General features: G+C 31.3%; 1 protein-coding gene across 4 annotated transcripts; it reads right to left on the reverse strand.

Moving 5' to 3' along the window:
* Window positions 1–3,009: 3,009 nt before the first annotated feature.
* Window positions 3,010–14,199, reverse strand: LOC114189711 (zinc finger CCCH domain-containing protein 13-like). 4 transcript variants are annotated; one of them, XM_028078367.1, is made up of 14 exons: window positions 14,035–14,199; window positions 13,809–13,909; window positions 11,914–13,361; window positions 11,639–11,646; window positions 11,136–11,317; window positions 9,825–9,866; window positions 8,039–8,099; window positions 7,838–7,936; window positions 7,175–7,269; window positions 6,657–6,770; window positions 6,059–6,126; window positions 4,423–4,533; window positions 3,881–4,112; window positions 3,010–3,383 (listed from the first exon to the last, which is right to left on the reverse strand). In XM_028078367.1, the coding sequence occupies exons 3-14, from the start codon at window positions 13,260–13,262 to the stop codon at window positions 3,273–3,275; spliced, it is 2,472 nt and encodes an 823-aa protein (XP_027934168.1). In that variant the 5' UTR covers window positions 13,263–13,361; window positions 13,809–13,909; window positions 14,035–14,199; the 3' UTR covers window positions 3,010–3,272. The 4 variants fall into 4 exon arrangements, with proteins under 4 accessions (XP_027934168.1, XP_027934167.1, XP_027934169.1 ...); XM_028078366.1 differs by having other exon boundaries at window positions 13,809–14,197; XM_028078368.1 differs by lacking the exon at window positions 13,809–13,909 and having other exon boundaries at window positions 14,035–14,196.
* Window positions 14,200–17,556: the final 3,357 nt, after the last annotated feature.

Raw genomic sequence — 17,556 nt, forward strand, 5'->3', positions numbered from 1 at the left:
GAATACTATGCTTGTTTGGACTCGTTATGTGCCCACGTCATGACTTGAACATTTGGATTGAGTTTTTCCTTTTTTTGTGACAAGAAGGTGAATTCAACTCAGGTATTCATTGTGGCTGCTGTCATTCAGTGTGCTATTCGAAGATTTAGAAGGAAATAGACACGGCTACAACATATGTTTATGAGGGTATGTTATGTTTAATGGTGTTTCTCTACTAACTTCAATACCATAGCAATTCAAAGTGAGAACTTTGTACTCTTGAAGAACAGCATTATGGAAAAGATTTTCTCTGTTTGGGTTGTCAACAAGCAACTGGTTTTCACTCACAAATGGGAGGTAATCTTTCATGTACGAATAAATATCATGTAAAGAATAAATAATTTAATAATATTTTTATACCATTAGAATGATGGTTGCTTTTCGGGTATATTGCTTTTCGTACAGTGGAATGACCATCTTTGATTCATATTGTTTCTATCACTGCTCTTCGTACAGGAAAGGTTGTGTTTTTAACATTAAAGTTTTGCATACAACACAATGTATGCCTCGCTGTTAAAGAGTCTGTTTAACAGAGAATTGTAAGTTAAAATTGTATAAGAAAAAAAGACAATGGACATAAACAGTTCTGTAAGAAAAAAGAGAATTGTAAGTTAAAATTAGTTTAAGAATTAAATAACAAATTTTAAATAAAATAATAAGAAATATATTTTGAAACTAGTTCATCCATAAGTTAATTTGACAGAAAAAGAAATTAATTTTTTTTCTCTCTACCTAAAGTGTCTGTGGAGAAGTTTCTCTATATATATGGCAAATCTCGTTGAATAATATTTCTTTTACACAACAACCGTTTTTCTATTTTTTTTATATCTTATTTAGTCTATTTGTTATCATATCATATTTTCTTATAGATTGAAATCAACATCCAAATGATTAAAATGTTGAAAAAATTCTTGATGTCTTCAAATATTCCACTGAACTCAATATGACATTTTCTATATCATCCATGGTTTCTTCACACCAAATTTGAAAAAATCATAAACCATTTGAACATTGATACAAAATGGACTAAAATTGTAATTTTCTACAAGTCATAAGAATAAGATATATCATTGAGATTAAAATTAGACAAAAGTGATTAAAATACGTTTAGAATGTTGTATGTTTTCGGAAAAGATTAGACAAATATTTAGTAAGTGCATGAATATAATGTTTTTTCATGCATTACTTAGAAATGTATTGTAACATGTAACGTATTTTTAGTCAATTGTTGATATTCTCTAAGATGAGAGTCCAAGTAAAGGATATCAACCTCTTAAGATATCAAAATCTCATAAAAAATCTTATTTCATTCAAATTCTAGAGTGTTTTATTTATGAGAAAACCTTTTTTACAAGAGAATAAACGTTCAAAAAGCTTCTCAAGATGGGTAAAAAGGTAAAACAACCACAACTAAGAGGAAATATAACCCATCAATGGTGTGAGATACAATAATGAAGGTTAAAGAAATTTTCAACATTCATTAGATAGTTAGGTTCATACACTAACTTAACTACTAAGCAGTCCTATCAGTTCATGTATATTTCTTGAACAAATTAGAGTCTTCTAGATCCTTCTAGAATATTTCGTATATAAAAACAAAGATTTTATAATTTTTGCAAAGATTGTTTCGTTTTCTAATCTCCTTTTCAAGTTTCTTTTGTTTCCTTTTGTCATCCTTCTCTAGTATGATTCCTTTATTTCTTCTTTCTCTCTGTTTTCTTTTCTTGTTTTGTTTGTTTGGACCATATTCCTTGTAAAGTCTCATTGAGGTGTCTCTTTTCCTTCCAAGCTCGTTTAATCTCATCACACCAAAGTTGATCTAAGTTAATCTAAGTGTAAATTTGATCCATGATTGACATATGCAATAATATTTACACACCCTCTAATATGGCCTAATATAACTAATGTGATTCCAACTATCACACATTCTGAGTCTTTGATGTAACTATGTGCGCCATCCTTTTTCGTTGTACAAAAACAATTGGTCTCTCTTGTTCTTCAGCTTCAGATTCAACTGCACTTGTCCCAACCATCACAAATATGTAAATCAAATCAAGTCAATTCTGTTAAGATACATAACAGTTCATCTAAAACACACAACACTAACCTAAACATTCAAGGAATGTCATTTCTGGAACAAAAGTTCAATATCCTGGAACATGAGCAAAAAAAAAAGAACTCTACTACTTTAAGAGACCTAATCCAAACACTTCAACATTTTGGATTTTAGAATGACGGACATTATCATAACCATTCCGGAAGGCTTAGTGTAAATTACTTTTATTTGCTTAACCTAAGATATTACTGGGTTCATTCATCTACGGATTTATTCCAAATTTTCCTTTCCAAAAAATCTATACTCAAATATACTTTTTTATTCTTTTATGGATAATCCACTTTGAAATACTTATTTAAAGCACCTTATGCCGGTGGGAGCGAAAATTTTCTGTTGACACCAACAGCAAGGACTTGAAGTCACCCGTGCAAGAGATGTAGGCGTAGGAATAAATTTTTTAAACAAAGACTAAGAATACTTTTGTCTTTTACCTGTACGCAAAGGATGCAGGTAGGAAATATAGGAATACCCAAACATTATTCTTTCACAAAATTCTGCACAAATCAAAGAAAATTCTAGTGAAAGGGAATATGATTATTATACAGACAAATGTTATCATACTTGAAAACATATTATATAATTTCTCCAGAATGTGAAATTGTTAGTTTAAAAAAAAATCCATTTTTTTTAAATAAAATAATATAAATTTCTCCAATTAAAATTAACTTATAGAACTTAAAATTAAAAATTTAATGAATACAAAAAGTTGATACAATTCATTAGTAAAAAACACAGTATACATTTTGTAACAAAATGTTTATAAAAAATAGTCCAACCAGTTAGTCAACTCAGATCAAGATTTTTTTCTTTAAATATGAACTGTAACAGAATACAATGTATAAAAGCCCGATTTATGGAGTGTCACAGTTAAACCCTTGAACTTCTAAGAAACAGTAAGAGTAACAGTTGCAGTAAGGAGGCATGAATTGAGAGAAAAATTACAGTGTAAATATTTGTTTATTGAAGACCAACCGCCATGCCTCAAACTACATCTTGAGTTACACGACACAATATCTTTCCAAATAGATATAGATATATATATCATCCCACTATCGGGCCTAAAAAACATAAAAAGGAGGTTTACAAACTCACCCATACCTCCCAAAACTATGGCAAATTAATTCGTTGACAAGAAATGCACCCGTGCCAAGGTATATTCCTTTCCAGCAATCCAGACACCAGTCTGCGACCATTGTACATCTTCCCAGTCCAAATTTTCCTCCAGCACCTGAACGGCAAGCTCAGAGTTTCAAATATGATACAACGGAAAAGTTTAAATATGCATTCTGCATGTACTTTGAGTAGCATGGCAATTGTAATTAGCGTGAATTTGCATAAGGAATTGAAGAAAGCCAAACAAGGACCAAGAGAGAAAAGACTACCCGAGATCACCAAGTGAACTGCACTATATATAGTGCTTACAAAATTTCAAAACATATCGAGTTAACAATAGGCCAACATAAAAAGGCTTTCTGTGTTATCGAGAAACTGAAACAAGAGAGCAGATATGCAGCATGCATACTAACTTTGAAAACAGAAGACTAGTGACTGGAGGAGATCTTAACACCCCCGGGTCCCAAATTCAAACCCCCAATGGCTGGAGGCTACTAACAACAAACAATAATGTATAACATCAATGGAACTTACAAAAGAAAGCAGGGGAAAATTTCTGAAGACATTATTGAACAGCCCAATTGAAATAAATGAAAAGTGATTCAGAAATACCTCAACATGTTCAAGAGGCAGAGGGATGCCAATTGTACGCATCACTTTCTGTGGCAGAGGCTTCTTACAACGAGACCAACGGAATGCGTCAATCAAGACATTCTCAGAATCATTCTTTTCACCATTTGCAGAATGTGCATGGTGATTTTGAGACTTTTCTGAGGCAGGGTCATGCAACTGAGTTGCGGGCGTAGCCTTGACCATCTTCTCTCCAGCAAAACAAAGTTCGTATCTACAAATAAATGAATCATTATTAGAAGAGCACCAAGAACTTAACTTTCTAGAAGATCTTCAAACGGAATAATACTTTTCAAGATCATCATCGTGGATTCTTCAAAACTTCACAATTTAAAAGCCAGTATGGTAAAAAACATGACTTGTACACGAAAATAACACTGATATGAGCGAAATTTCATCCAATATGCTTTTGCATTTTCAAGTACATTCCTGTAGCATGTGACATTTAAGTGTTTAACAGTGTCTGCAGTGACAGTTGAAATACAGATACCAATTTAGCACAAGAACTTCCATATCAAAAATACCTGGACAAATGTGTCTCCAAATACAAAACTTCTCCCTTCTTCAGACGAGCAGATGTGTAGAGTGGCCTTTTTAAACCCTTGTCAGCAACAATACTTATACTATATTTGATCCTGACCATAACAGAATTATAAATTATAAGTTATAGTTACGAGTGTAGATAGTGGTTTATATAGTAATCACAGTAAGCTGAAATATATGTTGGATGTGAGGTACCTAATTTAGTAAAAGAGATATTGTAATATAATCCACATTGAGATATTTTCAAACTTTAGAAAAAAAAATATTAGTTTCTATTATTTCTATACAAACACATACAAAATTAGGTTAAACACCTTGCAAACAAAAACTTGATAATTGTGTTTTTCACAATGATTGTTGAACATATATTCTAGGCTTTTGGACTTTTTATCGTAAAAAATGCTTGCTTTAAAATTTTTCTTTTTATTTTAACGTTGTTAATAAATGAAACATTGATGGTTTGTTGAAAGTGTGGGATAGAATAGGTTAAATTAGGTCAAGAGATAAGTTTTCAAAGGACAATATAAAAAATGTTGTGAAAAAAAAAAAAACTCATTAATGCCTTTTATTTAGGTCCAATAGAATTCTTATAAATGAAAATCTAAGGAGAAGTGTTACATAGCTTCTGGTGGGCAAAAAAGATCCTAAATTCTTAGAACCATGATTGAAAAACATCTCTCCAAGCATTCATTCTGAATCAACTTTCGGTCATCAGAAATGACCATCAAGTGAGAACATGAGTAACTATACTCCATATTTTGTTAGAATTAGATGTATCGAGATCAACTCATGTAAACATTTGATTGTGAATTCATCAAAGGTTTGTTTCAATTATATTGTTTTCCTCTATACTTAGTGTTTAAATGCGATTTAATTGACATTTAAAAATGGTTTTAAATCTGGGATATTTTGAATAACACCTAACTGAAATTAATACTAGGAATAAACTGATTTTAATTATGTATCTCTAAAAACTCTTGTTTTTATAATGTTGATTGATTGTTTGATTATAATCTCTTGGAAATTATAATCAAACAATTTAAGTTCACTTACTAAAGGAAATGATATCTGAATAAATTAATGAGTTAATTATATCATTACGGGTGGTTTTTGAAATTCAACCCTAAAATCTTTATATTATAATTTATCACATAACATTCTGTCTACCAATTGTTCAACAACCTTTTCAATTCAAAGTTTGATTCTTTTATCTTTATCTCTAAATAATTACTATTTGAATAATTTAATTAGCTGATAATATGATTGAGATTTACCAAGATAAGCTTTTTTAAGTAATTGACATTAAGGGTGGTTTTTGTGAAATTCAACCGTGACATCTTTTCATATTATAGTTGATCACGTCACATTCTCTCAATTTGTTCAAGAACATTCTCAGTTCAGAGCTTGATTTCTTTATCTCTTATCTTTTTATCTTTACTTTTATATTTTTATCTTTTAGTATTCGTTAAAATTTAATTAAAACAATATATTTACTTTTACAGAAACTAATATATAAACATTTTATAACTTGAGTACTGCAATAATCCCTTGAGATTAGATACTTGAAAATAAAAAATTTATTTTACTACTTGTTTTGTCAAAATCTTTAACACGTACCAAGGTTCATTGCAGAGATTGTACTGTATTGTAACTTCTCGAACAAATCTTTGTTGCCGCAATGCATTCTGAAAAATAATAGACACCATGGTAATAGCTGCTTTCTGTATTTAGCAACCCATAGAAAGCTAACTCCCCGGAAGATGCAAAAGAAAACAAATCCACTACAAAAACAAAAGGCAGTTTGGGTTTCCAGTATCTGATCTCGCCTATTCCCCAACTTCACGGAGGAAAAACATACATCAATTTAGAAAGCAGCAGAGCAATGCACAATTACTGAAGCCAGAAAATAGAATTTAATCAATTTAATTACTGAACAGACAATACAACAGAAATTAAAACAAGAACACCTTAACTCAAAAAGGGCCATGTAGGGTAGAAAAAGAAATGAATAAAACACAATTGTTAAAAAAAGATGCACGAGTCAGAAAGTTCATATATGGTAAAAGCAGAAACAAAATATTAAGCAAACAAAAAAAAAATGAAATCAAACTAGCCAACATAAATAAAGTAGGCACACATGGATCATAATCTAAAATTATAATTACTAATTAAATTTTGTGGTCAGTTTTTTTTTATTATAAGATGATGGACAAACCGAAGCTGCAGCCCTGGTAGTCATCGTCCTCTCAACAGTCACTGGAGCAAGGGTGGGTTCAATAGTTGATGTATGTGTAAGGCAAGGTTCAAGATCAATGGTTCCACCTCCTTTCTGAAGAGCAACAAAATGAGCAGTTAAAGTTTTAATATTGATAGGTACCAGGTTCAACCAGTAAAAAATATTTAGATATTTCCATGTAAACTTTAGCACAAAGAAGATGTTAATGGTAGACGTACAAACCCATTTAAGCTCAACAACTTCTTCCCACCAAAATAATATCCTCATTAGGAAGTTTAACGTGTTATAAAACCAGAACTAAAGCATTCAAACAAAACTCTGATTCTCTAGAAACAGAAGAGATCCAATTTAATAAACGGACATTATATTTGCTATGGAAAATAATGAAGTAGATTACATGACAACATTAAACATATGAAACTACAACAACTCAGATAACTTCACGAGGTGAAAATTGCAAAGGACAAAAGGAGACTTTGCAGGGATTCTGATACTACCTTCACGATGCAACACCGCTCAACTCTATAACTACAGCCAATTGCTGCACCCCAAGCACGGGAACGTACATTGTTTCTCAGTGTAGAAATATAGCCTGATATTATATACATAATTACCATCATTAGATTATTCAAATGAAGCTTCAAAAGAAAGCAGTATCCATAGCCACAAAAACAAAAAGGAAACCAAAAAACTGACAAATGGCTAAATTGCCTGCCACAAGAAGATAACCCATTATACAAAATTCCAACAAAATAATTATGCACATTTAACTAAATGAGTTTCAAGAATGTGCTGCCCCAGAAGAGATTTCAGTTCACAAGAATCAAGTCCAACCCCAAAAAAAAGGAGATTGTAGATTTGAGTTTGACGATAAAAAGTTCTAAAGGATACGTCTGACCAAATTTTAGGGGACGAAGGAGACAAATTCAGCTTGATTGTTCTAGAATTTAGATCCATATTTAATTATTTGAAAAGAATAACTCAATCATAAACCTTTTAAAAACAGTTTAATAACAAACTTAAGTTTTAAATACTAAAAACGTGAGCAAAACTTGTCGAGAAGCAACCTAGAACCTAGATCTAAATATCTTTTCTGAAAAGCCATCTTGAGGGAACACGATGGTTTTGAAAATAAGTAAAGACAAGCTGTAAGGACATACAATCTTGAGGAGGTAGCACACGAACAGTCACACGCAACTCTTGTATGGCCATAGGAGGTGGAGATGCTGTTGGGCGACAGTAACCTGTATGCATGAGAACTGTGCAGGTGCAAAAAAATTGTGATATCCAGACTATTGTCAGACAAGTGGTCTGTCAGTTATAAGAAAATGCTAATGCATATGCTTTATAAAGAGACATACCAGCAACAAGATCTGAATCATATGTGTACACATCAGTCCCCCAAAGCTGGCCACCTCTGACCTGAATATAATAATGTAATTCTCAAGACATGGATAGCATCTATAGAAAATAAATGGTATCCTGTTTTGGATTTAAAATTGTACAGAAGAAAGGGCAAAGAAGCAAAAGGAAAACTCATTTCGCCAAAAACATTAACATCAAACAAAATGCTCCCAGATCCACAAAAAGCAGATGGAAAAGAAAAAGGGATTACAAGTAGGAAGAAAAAAAAAACATTTCAACATTCTTTAGTTTAATGCTTCTATGCATGGGCTTTTCTTCCATGTCTAGAAATACAAATCAGTCATGTATATTATTATATTTTATCAAAATGGCTAATTAAATATGTCTCTATTTCAAAAATATCTGTCACTTAAGGTTTTGCACAAGAGTATCCCAAACAATGCTCCCAAATGTTCTCTCATACCACACAGTGGAGATATGAAAGACAAAAATTAAAGGGCAATCCAGTGCACGAGGCTCCAACCTTGTGGGATTTAGGAAGGGTAGACAGATGTAGCCTTATTCCCACAAGCAGAGGCTGTTGTCAGGGTCTGAACCCAGAAGATCAAGGACAGCAAACTTGCCATTGGGATAAGGCTTTTGCCCTCATATAAAAGGACAATGATTAAATTCAAGGAAAGATATTCAACACCTTCTTGGTTTTCTAAAGAAACGGACAAAATGACATATTTTTCAGATACAACATATATTTTGAAACAAATAGACTGTTAAGAAGTTATTTTCCTTCATCAATTTGAAATTAGGGCCAAAATACTTCCCCCTTAATCAGCTTTCCTAACCCATTTCTCATATGGTAGTATTAGAGCCTATCTACTCATAAATGAGTTAGGCCACCTATAGATGTCCAGCCGCGCAAACATACACACTCAATATGTCGGCACTTGGTACTGGGTGGGGGTAGTTAAGATGTCCAACATTGACTAAGAATATGACCAAAATATTTTTTTATAAGGGTTAAGCTAGCCTTTGGAATCGAGTTAGGACTAATCCATTTTTAATCGAAAAACATTCTAAAAGTTATTGTTAAACAAAATTAACTCATTCACTTTAAAAAGCATGATTTTCAAAATATAATCTTCATTCCAAACTATAGTGCATATATTAGTTTTCAATAATGCTACCAGAAGTCACCCAGTCTCAGATGTTAATAATAAAAGCTAAAAAATGAAAGCTTTTTGCTCAGTTCAGCCCCATGGACAAACTCCATAGTTTCAACTATAGTTCAAAGGAATTTCAACTAGTCTTGGCTCACTAGTTATTCACAGATGGTCAGACTGGACTTAGAAGTCCCTTTGTTTGGGCCAAACCAGCCACACTGATCCAGTTTTCAATAATGCATTACTTACTAGTTTCTTTCTCCAAAAGGAAGATTAATTTTTATCTGAAGGCTAAGGCATAGAGTGGTATAGTTGAAAAATCAGGTATCCTAATCACCATCAATCTTTCAACTGCTCAGTGTAATAAAAACATGCTATAGGATATAGAAGTACAGGAAGGCTTACATATTGAAAACATTTCAAGATCAATAGAAAAGTTCAGGCTTGCAATTGTTTGGTTGTAAAAATACTCTAGCAAGCAAAAGCAAGGGTTTTTTAACTCTTAATTTTTTAAGGACATCTATAAGTTAGGGCACCGTCACTTGACCAAAAAACAATCACAGTCTCACATACAGACAGGTGTTACTATGGAAGAAACAGAAGATTTGAATAAATCAAGAGGTACCAGATAATTGGCAGAATATGGATATTGATGTCTCAGAGCATCCTGGATGAATAGACAAACAACATTTTAAAAAATTTTAACTCTAAAGTTTAACAGAGGCTAGATTAGATCATGAAAGAATTAGAAACAATGTTATTTAAGAAAATTGACAGCTAAATTTGCAAAATTAAAAAGAAAAACAATTAGGGAACTAGGAGGATTCAGAATTCCAATTTTAGAACTAAATTTAAATTAAGGCTTCTAAACACCAAAGTAATGGCCCAAATAGTTATGTAGATAGGGGGGATTTATCACAGTTATAAGTATTACAATATCTATAGCTTCAACAATTTTCAAACAGTAGAACATATATCATTCTATTTAAAAGGAGGAGATAACTCACAACTTTTTCAAATAAATTGAACCACTTCTGAATAAGCAATTACTTTAAAGATAATACAATATAATAATGATACCCAATACCATAGTAAACAGCAATTCATATATGGTCAACACCTTGACCATCGCAATAGTAAACCAATCATTTATATTGTTTCTTTAACAAAGTATATACACACTACAAAATAGTTTATGTAATCCTTACTTTCTTCAGGAACAAAGGGCAACAGTGACCTTTCAGAAACTCAAAACTAACATAAATTTCAAAATTCTGAGTGTTCAAAAATAGAGAATGAAACCTTTGATTATTGAAGTGAAACCATATCAAAGAGCAGATATGAGCATTTACAACTTTTCAACAAGCCAGCTCTGTATAAAGGCATCCAATAGTTTCTAGAATGAACTTGATAATTGTGGAAAATTGCTAACTAAAGTTCAAGTCACAGTTACAGGGATCCATATGGTAGTAGCAAAAGGGGTTGAATGATAAAAAGTTAAAACCGGTATTTTAATATTTCAACAATTTTATGTTAATGGAAAGAAGGAATCTGCAAGATGTAAAGAACTTTACAAAATTTATAAATGGACTGTAAACGTTATATTTATTGCATCATCAAGCATAACATACAGCCAAGGGAAAACAAAATAAAATATAAGGAACATACAAAAATAAAAGTACGAAAATAATAAGATCATAAACACTTTCTTTCATGGTGTAATGTACAAGTATACAAACATCAGATATGCAAAAAATAAATCAGGAGAAAACCAAAAACAACAAAGATTTTGCAGCAAATAAGCAGGAAGAATAATAGTAATTGTAATAAAAAAGAAAGCCACCCCCAACACAATCTCTACTACCCTCCCCTTACAAAAAAAGAAAATGAAGACACAGCATTATTCAATTTTATAAAATGAACAAAAAAAGCTTACTTGGCGGTTTGTAGCCGTGACATGTTCAGAAGGTATCCGAATTTCCAGAGTGGGGCCATTATTAGAGCTTTCACCATTTTTTTCTATTTGAGATTGAGATGATTCATATTCCTTCCACAATTTTATCAGCTCTTGCATGCTTTCACCAACTTTGTAAACAACAGAAGAGACTTCTATTTTACCTGAAATACAATAAATTATATATAGTGGACATGCAAAGGAAAATCGCAGAAACATCAAACTCTAACTTTCTCGATTCCGTAGACATGTAGTATCATGTACCAATAATAGACTAGTAAGTAAATGATAACAACTTCACATCAAATAACAAATTAAGAAATAAGTGTAATCGAAATGCATAAATATGAAAGAAGAGAATAAATCATAAAATATAGAGCAAAGGGTTAATAATAGGAATCCGCTAAAACCTGCATTATTTCATGAAGGTACAAATTCGGTAGTCTTACATTAAATCAAGCCACTGAAACAAAATGACGCCATACCTTGAGACCTGCAAAACATATAGCTAGATACGATCACTAAAAAGAAAAATATGGTATGAAAGACCTTAACTAAAAACATCATAGAAATAGGATTCAATCAATTGAGACACAGAATTTCTAACAAACAGAATTATGAAGCTTCAACTTGTATAACTGAAACAAATGGTTTAAATTAAAATTAACACAAACACTTCAGAAGATAATTAAAAGATACATGCTGGATCATCAAATTCGCAAGCAATGAAAAAACCAAGAAAGGTAGAGGATGAAAATACCCATCATTGTCTTGGGCACGGGATCTGAAACGAGGCTCCCGGTTAGGCACCTGAGGGCTCCCTCTAGATCGTTGTATCCTCTTGCGGTGCTGACTGCTATAATTATAGGCCTCTCTCTCCTTCTCCATCACCCCTTCTCCATCAGCACACCCATCATTTGATTCCTTGTCAAGGCACCTACTTCGCTTATCAGACTTGTCTCCTTCTAAATCAGCCTCCCTTTCTTTTCTTTTCTCTCTAGCTTCTCTATCTACATTTTTCCAGCTATCAACATCCTTTTGTTTCTGCTGCTCTGGTAACAGACTTCCATGTTCAGGAAGTTTGGCCAATCCATCAGCAGGTTCCTTCTCGTTATTTGAAACCTCTTTCTCCATTCCATTCCACAATTCCCTCTTCATTTGATCTTTTTCCCTCTCTTTTAAATTTTCTTTCTCTTTTGGAAGATCTTTTTTCTCCCTCTCTAACCTTTCTACATCTCTATCTTCCTTGGCAGGTTCTTTGCAGTCACCAATACTACTGCTAACTTGTGTACTGTTTCTACGATCAGTTCTTTCTTTTTCCCTATCTCCCCAGTCCCGATGCTTCACATCCTTCCTCTTTCTATCTTTCTCTTTAGTTCTGTCATCGCCTTTAGGATCAACTTTGTTCTCTGCAACAGCTTCATGAGCTTCCACATAATCCCTTTCTTCAGTTGTTGTACTCTCCTTCCCAACCTCAACTGAACCTTGTGTATTTCCACGTAACATTTGCCATGTGTCCAAACTCCCACTAGGAGCATCAGAATATCTTTTTCCTCGATGGTACTCTTTTGAATCTTTCCAGTTCAAGTGGATGCCAACCACATTATAACCATCTTTATCTGTCTTGATGTCACCTTTTAGATCACTATGACTATCTCGATCATGCCTAATATCCTTGTTGTCATCTCCTTTGCCTTCTACACGTACATCCTTTTCACTCTTAGCACTTGGAGGATCCCTTCTTGCTTCACCATACAATTCCTTCTTTTCTGTCTTTGCATCACGATTCTCAAACCGGATGTCTCTACTATCCTTGGCATCCCTCGATTCTGTCCTGCTCTCAGGACCAGTAGGATGATCTACATGAGAGTCATTTAAAGATGACGACATACGATACACAGGATGAAGGGGAGATCGTTTATCTGCATCACGAAATTCAGTCCGGGGTGCTTTTGCCACTCGTGAGTCCTGATTTATATCATAAGGCCTGTGGTACTCATTTGAAACTGATGATGAGACCAACTTCGAATACGTACCCAAATCTTCATGCGGGTGCTTCGAAGATGGATGAACAGACTCTTCATGGGATCTCTTAGGTGCGCCACTCATAATGAAAAGCCAACAGAGTCATAAAACATAAAAAGAAAGAATCTGGCAGCCAAGACAATCCCTGCCTCAGCAGCCCGTTCGTTGTACGAAACTCAGTAACTGTACGGAAGCAAATAAAGAAAGTTTAGGAACCACATAAGGCCACACCAATTTTCACAAGCACTCAAAATGATTATACAACAAATGCATCACCACCAACACTTCTGAAACACACAATGGCAACATTCAAACCTAACACATAGCAAAGGTGACGAGGGAGACAGTAATTGATGCATCACCCCGATATATTCGGCACCAAACCAAATTAACAGCGCGTAAAGCAAAAATGAAGTCCAATTTGAAATTTTCAAATTGCTTCTTAGACACCAAAGGTACATACATGCAGTTCAAGTACGATCACAAACAACGGTACAATAAGCGTACGAACTAAGCAAAAGAAAAAACTGTAGGATAACAATTGACAATGAGTGAAAACTAAAAATATAGCAGTAACAGATCTCGAAAATAATTAAATACAAGTAAAGCGTACGCAAAGAAACACCGAACCTGGAATAAACAAAAGCAGTGTTTCCCCCAACGAGATGAATGAGAAAGGCAATTGAACGTTATATGGTAAGCAACGAATGCAGATGAATGACGAAACAGCCCTACTCGTAGTGGTGACGTTACAGGGAACAGAACAGCAAGGAAGAAAGAAGAAGAAGAGTGATTGAAGGAAGAATTGCGAAAATTGGAAAATAAAACCCTAGAAATTGTGGTTGGTTTGGTTGACCTTAGGATGATGCGTTGGAGATGAGAGTGATGAGACCCTCTTTCTCTGTGTTCTGCTACGTTGGGTTTGTCTCTCCTTCGCTCTGTCTGTGGTTTTGAGGAGGCTGCGTGAAACGTTCGCAGTCGTTTAAAAAGCATGTAAATTGTAATGTAAAATGTGTGTGATTAAATTGCAATGTATCTCTGTTTTTTTACTCTGTAATTGCGTGTCTCGTATTGTGTGCTATCCACCCAAGAGTTCCGAAACACAGGCCGCAGCGCATGCCCATAGTTCAATTGTTAATTGTGTGCCCAATCTACCCTTTCCCAACATGTCATTCTTTAGGAAAATTGCACTTAGTATATAGTAATTATAGTATGTGGTTTATTAGATTTATATATTTCAGAATTTAATTCTACTCCAGTTACGTTCAATGTGGTCTTAAATAAGATGATAAAATTCAGCCCCGTTTTATTGAAGATATAAAAAGAATTAGATTTGTTACGAAGATGGTAAATCTTTATACAAAAGATAAAGAAAATATGAGTATTCCTTTATTACAACAATATAAAATGTAAGTTCTTATATGTTAAAATGGATTAAAATTTGAGTCAACCTCACTTATAAAAGCTTCTGACCAAATTAAGTTAAAAAAAAAAAGTATTTTTTAGTCTGTATCAAAAACTATGGTTTATCTAAGCTTTTTTATTATAATTGTTTATTATTTCTAGTAGATTGACCATTTGAATTTTTAGAAACTGTAATGTTATTGAAAAATGTTTTAATAGTCTGAATATTTAATATATTCATTTGTCAAATTAGTTATGTAGATTAATTTTTTATAAGATAGGTAAACAATTTTATTTTATTGTTATAAAAAAACATGAGTAATTTATCGAAAAAAAATACATCTTTATATTAGTTGACTCATCAACTTGTCATGTATCGGATCACAAAACTTTTTACTCGTTAAAAATTTAGTTGATACATTTTTAACTCAATCTTTGAGTCAATTCATACAAGTCAAGTTAACTCACCCAACAACACACTTAACTTCTATGATAAATAAAAATAAATGACATTTAAAATAACATTAATATATTTATAAAATATATATTTTAATTTATTTTTTTATTACTCAACTATCATTTTAATGTCAGAATATATATATATATATATATATATATATATTAGAAATATTACTTTGTTATTATAATAAGAAAGGTGAATATTTGCTTTTAAATAAAATTATGATGCTATTTTGTTATAAAAAGCACAAAATGAGTAATCTATGCAAGTATGTTACAATAAATATTCATATGGAAAAAACACATCTCTAAATTAGTTGACTCATCAACCTGTCGTGTATTGGATCACAAAAGTTTTTACTAAAAACTTAGTTGATACATTTTTAACTCAATCTTTGAGTCAATTTATACAAGTGTTAACTCACCTAACACACTTAACTTTTATGATAAATAAAAATAAATGACATTTAAAATAACATTAATATATTTATAAAATATATATTTTAATTTATTTTTTTATTATCCAACTATCATTTTATTGTCAGAATATATATATATATATATATATATATATATATATATATATATATATATATATATATATATATATATATAGATTAGAAATATTACTTTATTATTATAATAAGAAAGGTGAATATTTGCTTTATGTTAGAGTGGCTTTCTTTCATTTAATGGGAGAAAGATTAATTTGTGTTATTCTTGGTCTCAACAAATTTTTACACGTAGTAATAATTGAATGCAATTTATGCTATATGATGGTTTTCATAACATGTGATTGTATCATTTCATTAAACCGTGTTTTTCTTGTAATTAATTTGTTTTATTTTAAAAAATATATTTAGTTATTTTTAAAAAAAACTCTAATTTTTATTTTTACAATTTTTATAAAAATTTAGTTCATATGTTATTTTTAGATATAACAAGGGAGGCGAAAGTCCCTATATTTAAAACATAACAAAATTATTCATTAATTGATACTATTTATGAAAAAATATAAAAGTGTGAGCTTGTACTTATAAATTAATAAATATATAAGTGACAATTAATTTATAGTTTAAGGAAAAGGAATGTTTATTTTAAAATTAAAGGGAATATGAGTGTTGTTTAATATGACTAAATGTAAGCATATCAATTTTTCCCATTCATTATTTTTTTTTAAATTATTCCTTCACTTCTTTTTTCATGATATTTCATAATTTATTTAGGTTTAAAGTGTTGAAATAAAACTAATAAATATCAAGTTCATCAATTTATGAAAAATTATTCAACCTTGTTTTATATAAGGTTAAAATACCTTTTTGTCCTGATTTTCGTCAACTTTTGTCAAATAAGTTCTAATTTTGTTTTTGTGTTCAAATAAGTCCTAATTTTCATCAATTTTGTTCAATTGATTTTTTTTTTTTGCTAACACCGTTTAAATTATTAACGGCCATGAACAGTGACTGTCATATGTCCACGTGTCAACCCAACAGTGTGTCATATGTCAAAATCAATGTTCTATATTCAATTTGGTTCCTATATTTGTTATTTTTGTTCAATTTAGTCTCATTATTTGTTAACATGAACCAATTTAGTCTCTCTACAAATTAAAACCAAATTTAATTTTTATATTAAAATTCACATTTTTACTAAATATTTTTATATAATATATTAAAATTCACATCATTATAACTTTGATATAAAAAATAAATTTGGTCAGATCTTCGATAGGGACAAAATTTGTCAATTTTAAACAAAATTGAGACTAAATTGAACAAAAATAATAAATATAGGGACCAAATTAAACATAAAACATTGACTTTAACACGTGACACGCTACTAGGTTGACACGTGGTCATTTTAAAAAAATAAAAAAAATTCAAAAAAACCACGAAGTGACACGTAACAGTCATTGTTTATGGTCGTTAATGATTTAAACGATGTTAGCAAAAAAGGACCCAATTGAACAAAATTGACAAAAATTGGAACATATTTAAACATAAAACCAAAATTATGATTTATTTGACAAAACTTGACGAAAATTGAGACCAAAAAGGTATTTTAATCTTTATATAAATAGAAAGCAACTCACTTTTTAAAGTGAATATTAAGAGAAATGCGTTTTCTTTAAGAAAAAGTTAATAATTTATCCAAATAACAAATTTTGTAATACATAATGAAATTATTTTTCTCAGCTGAAGTTTAAATTTCTTAAATAAATAAAAGATTACGAAAAGTCTTCACCTTCTAGTATAACTTTTTTTTTATAATTTAACTTGTTTATTTACTTTCAATGGATAAGAGTTTGGTTGTAACAAGGATTAATTTATAATAAGAACGAAAGATTAATAAGTTGTAATATTGAGTTTATAATAATAAAAATAATAATAACTATCGTTCCGATTGATCTTAAGAGTCTTTATTATTTTATGAGTCTTCATTCTTTGATTTTCTCTTCGAGGTTTATCTCTGGACTACTCTTTAGTAATATTCATGGATGGTGAGTACTTGCAAG

Source organism: Vigna unguiculata, chromosome 7 (assembly GCF_004118075.2).
Source record: "Vigna unguiculata cultivar IT97K-499-35 chromosome 7, ASM411807v1, whole genome shotgun sequence".
NCBI lineage: Eukaryota > Viridiplantae > Streptophyta > Magnoliopsida > Fabales > Fabaceae > Vigna > Vigna unguiculata.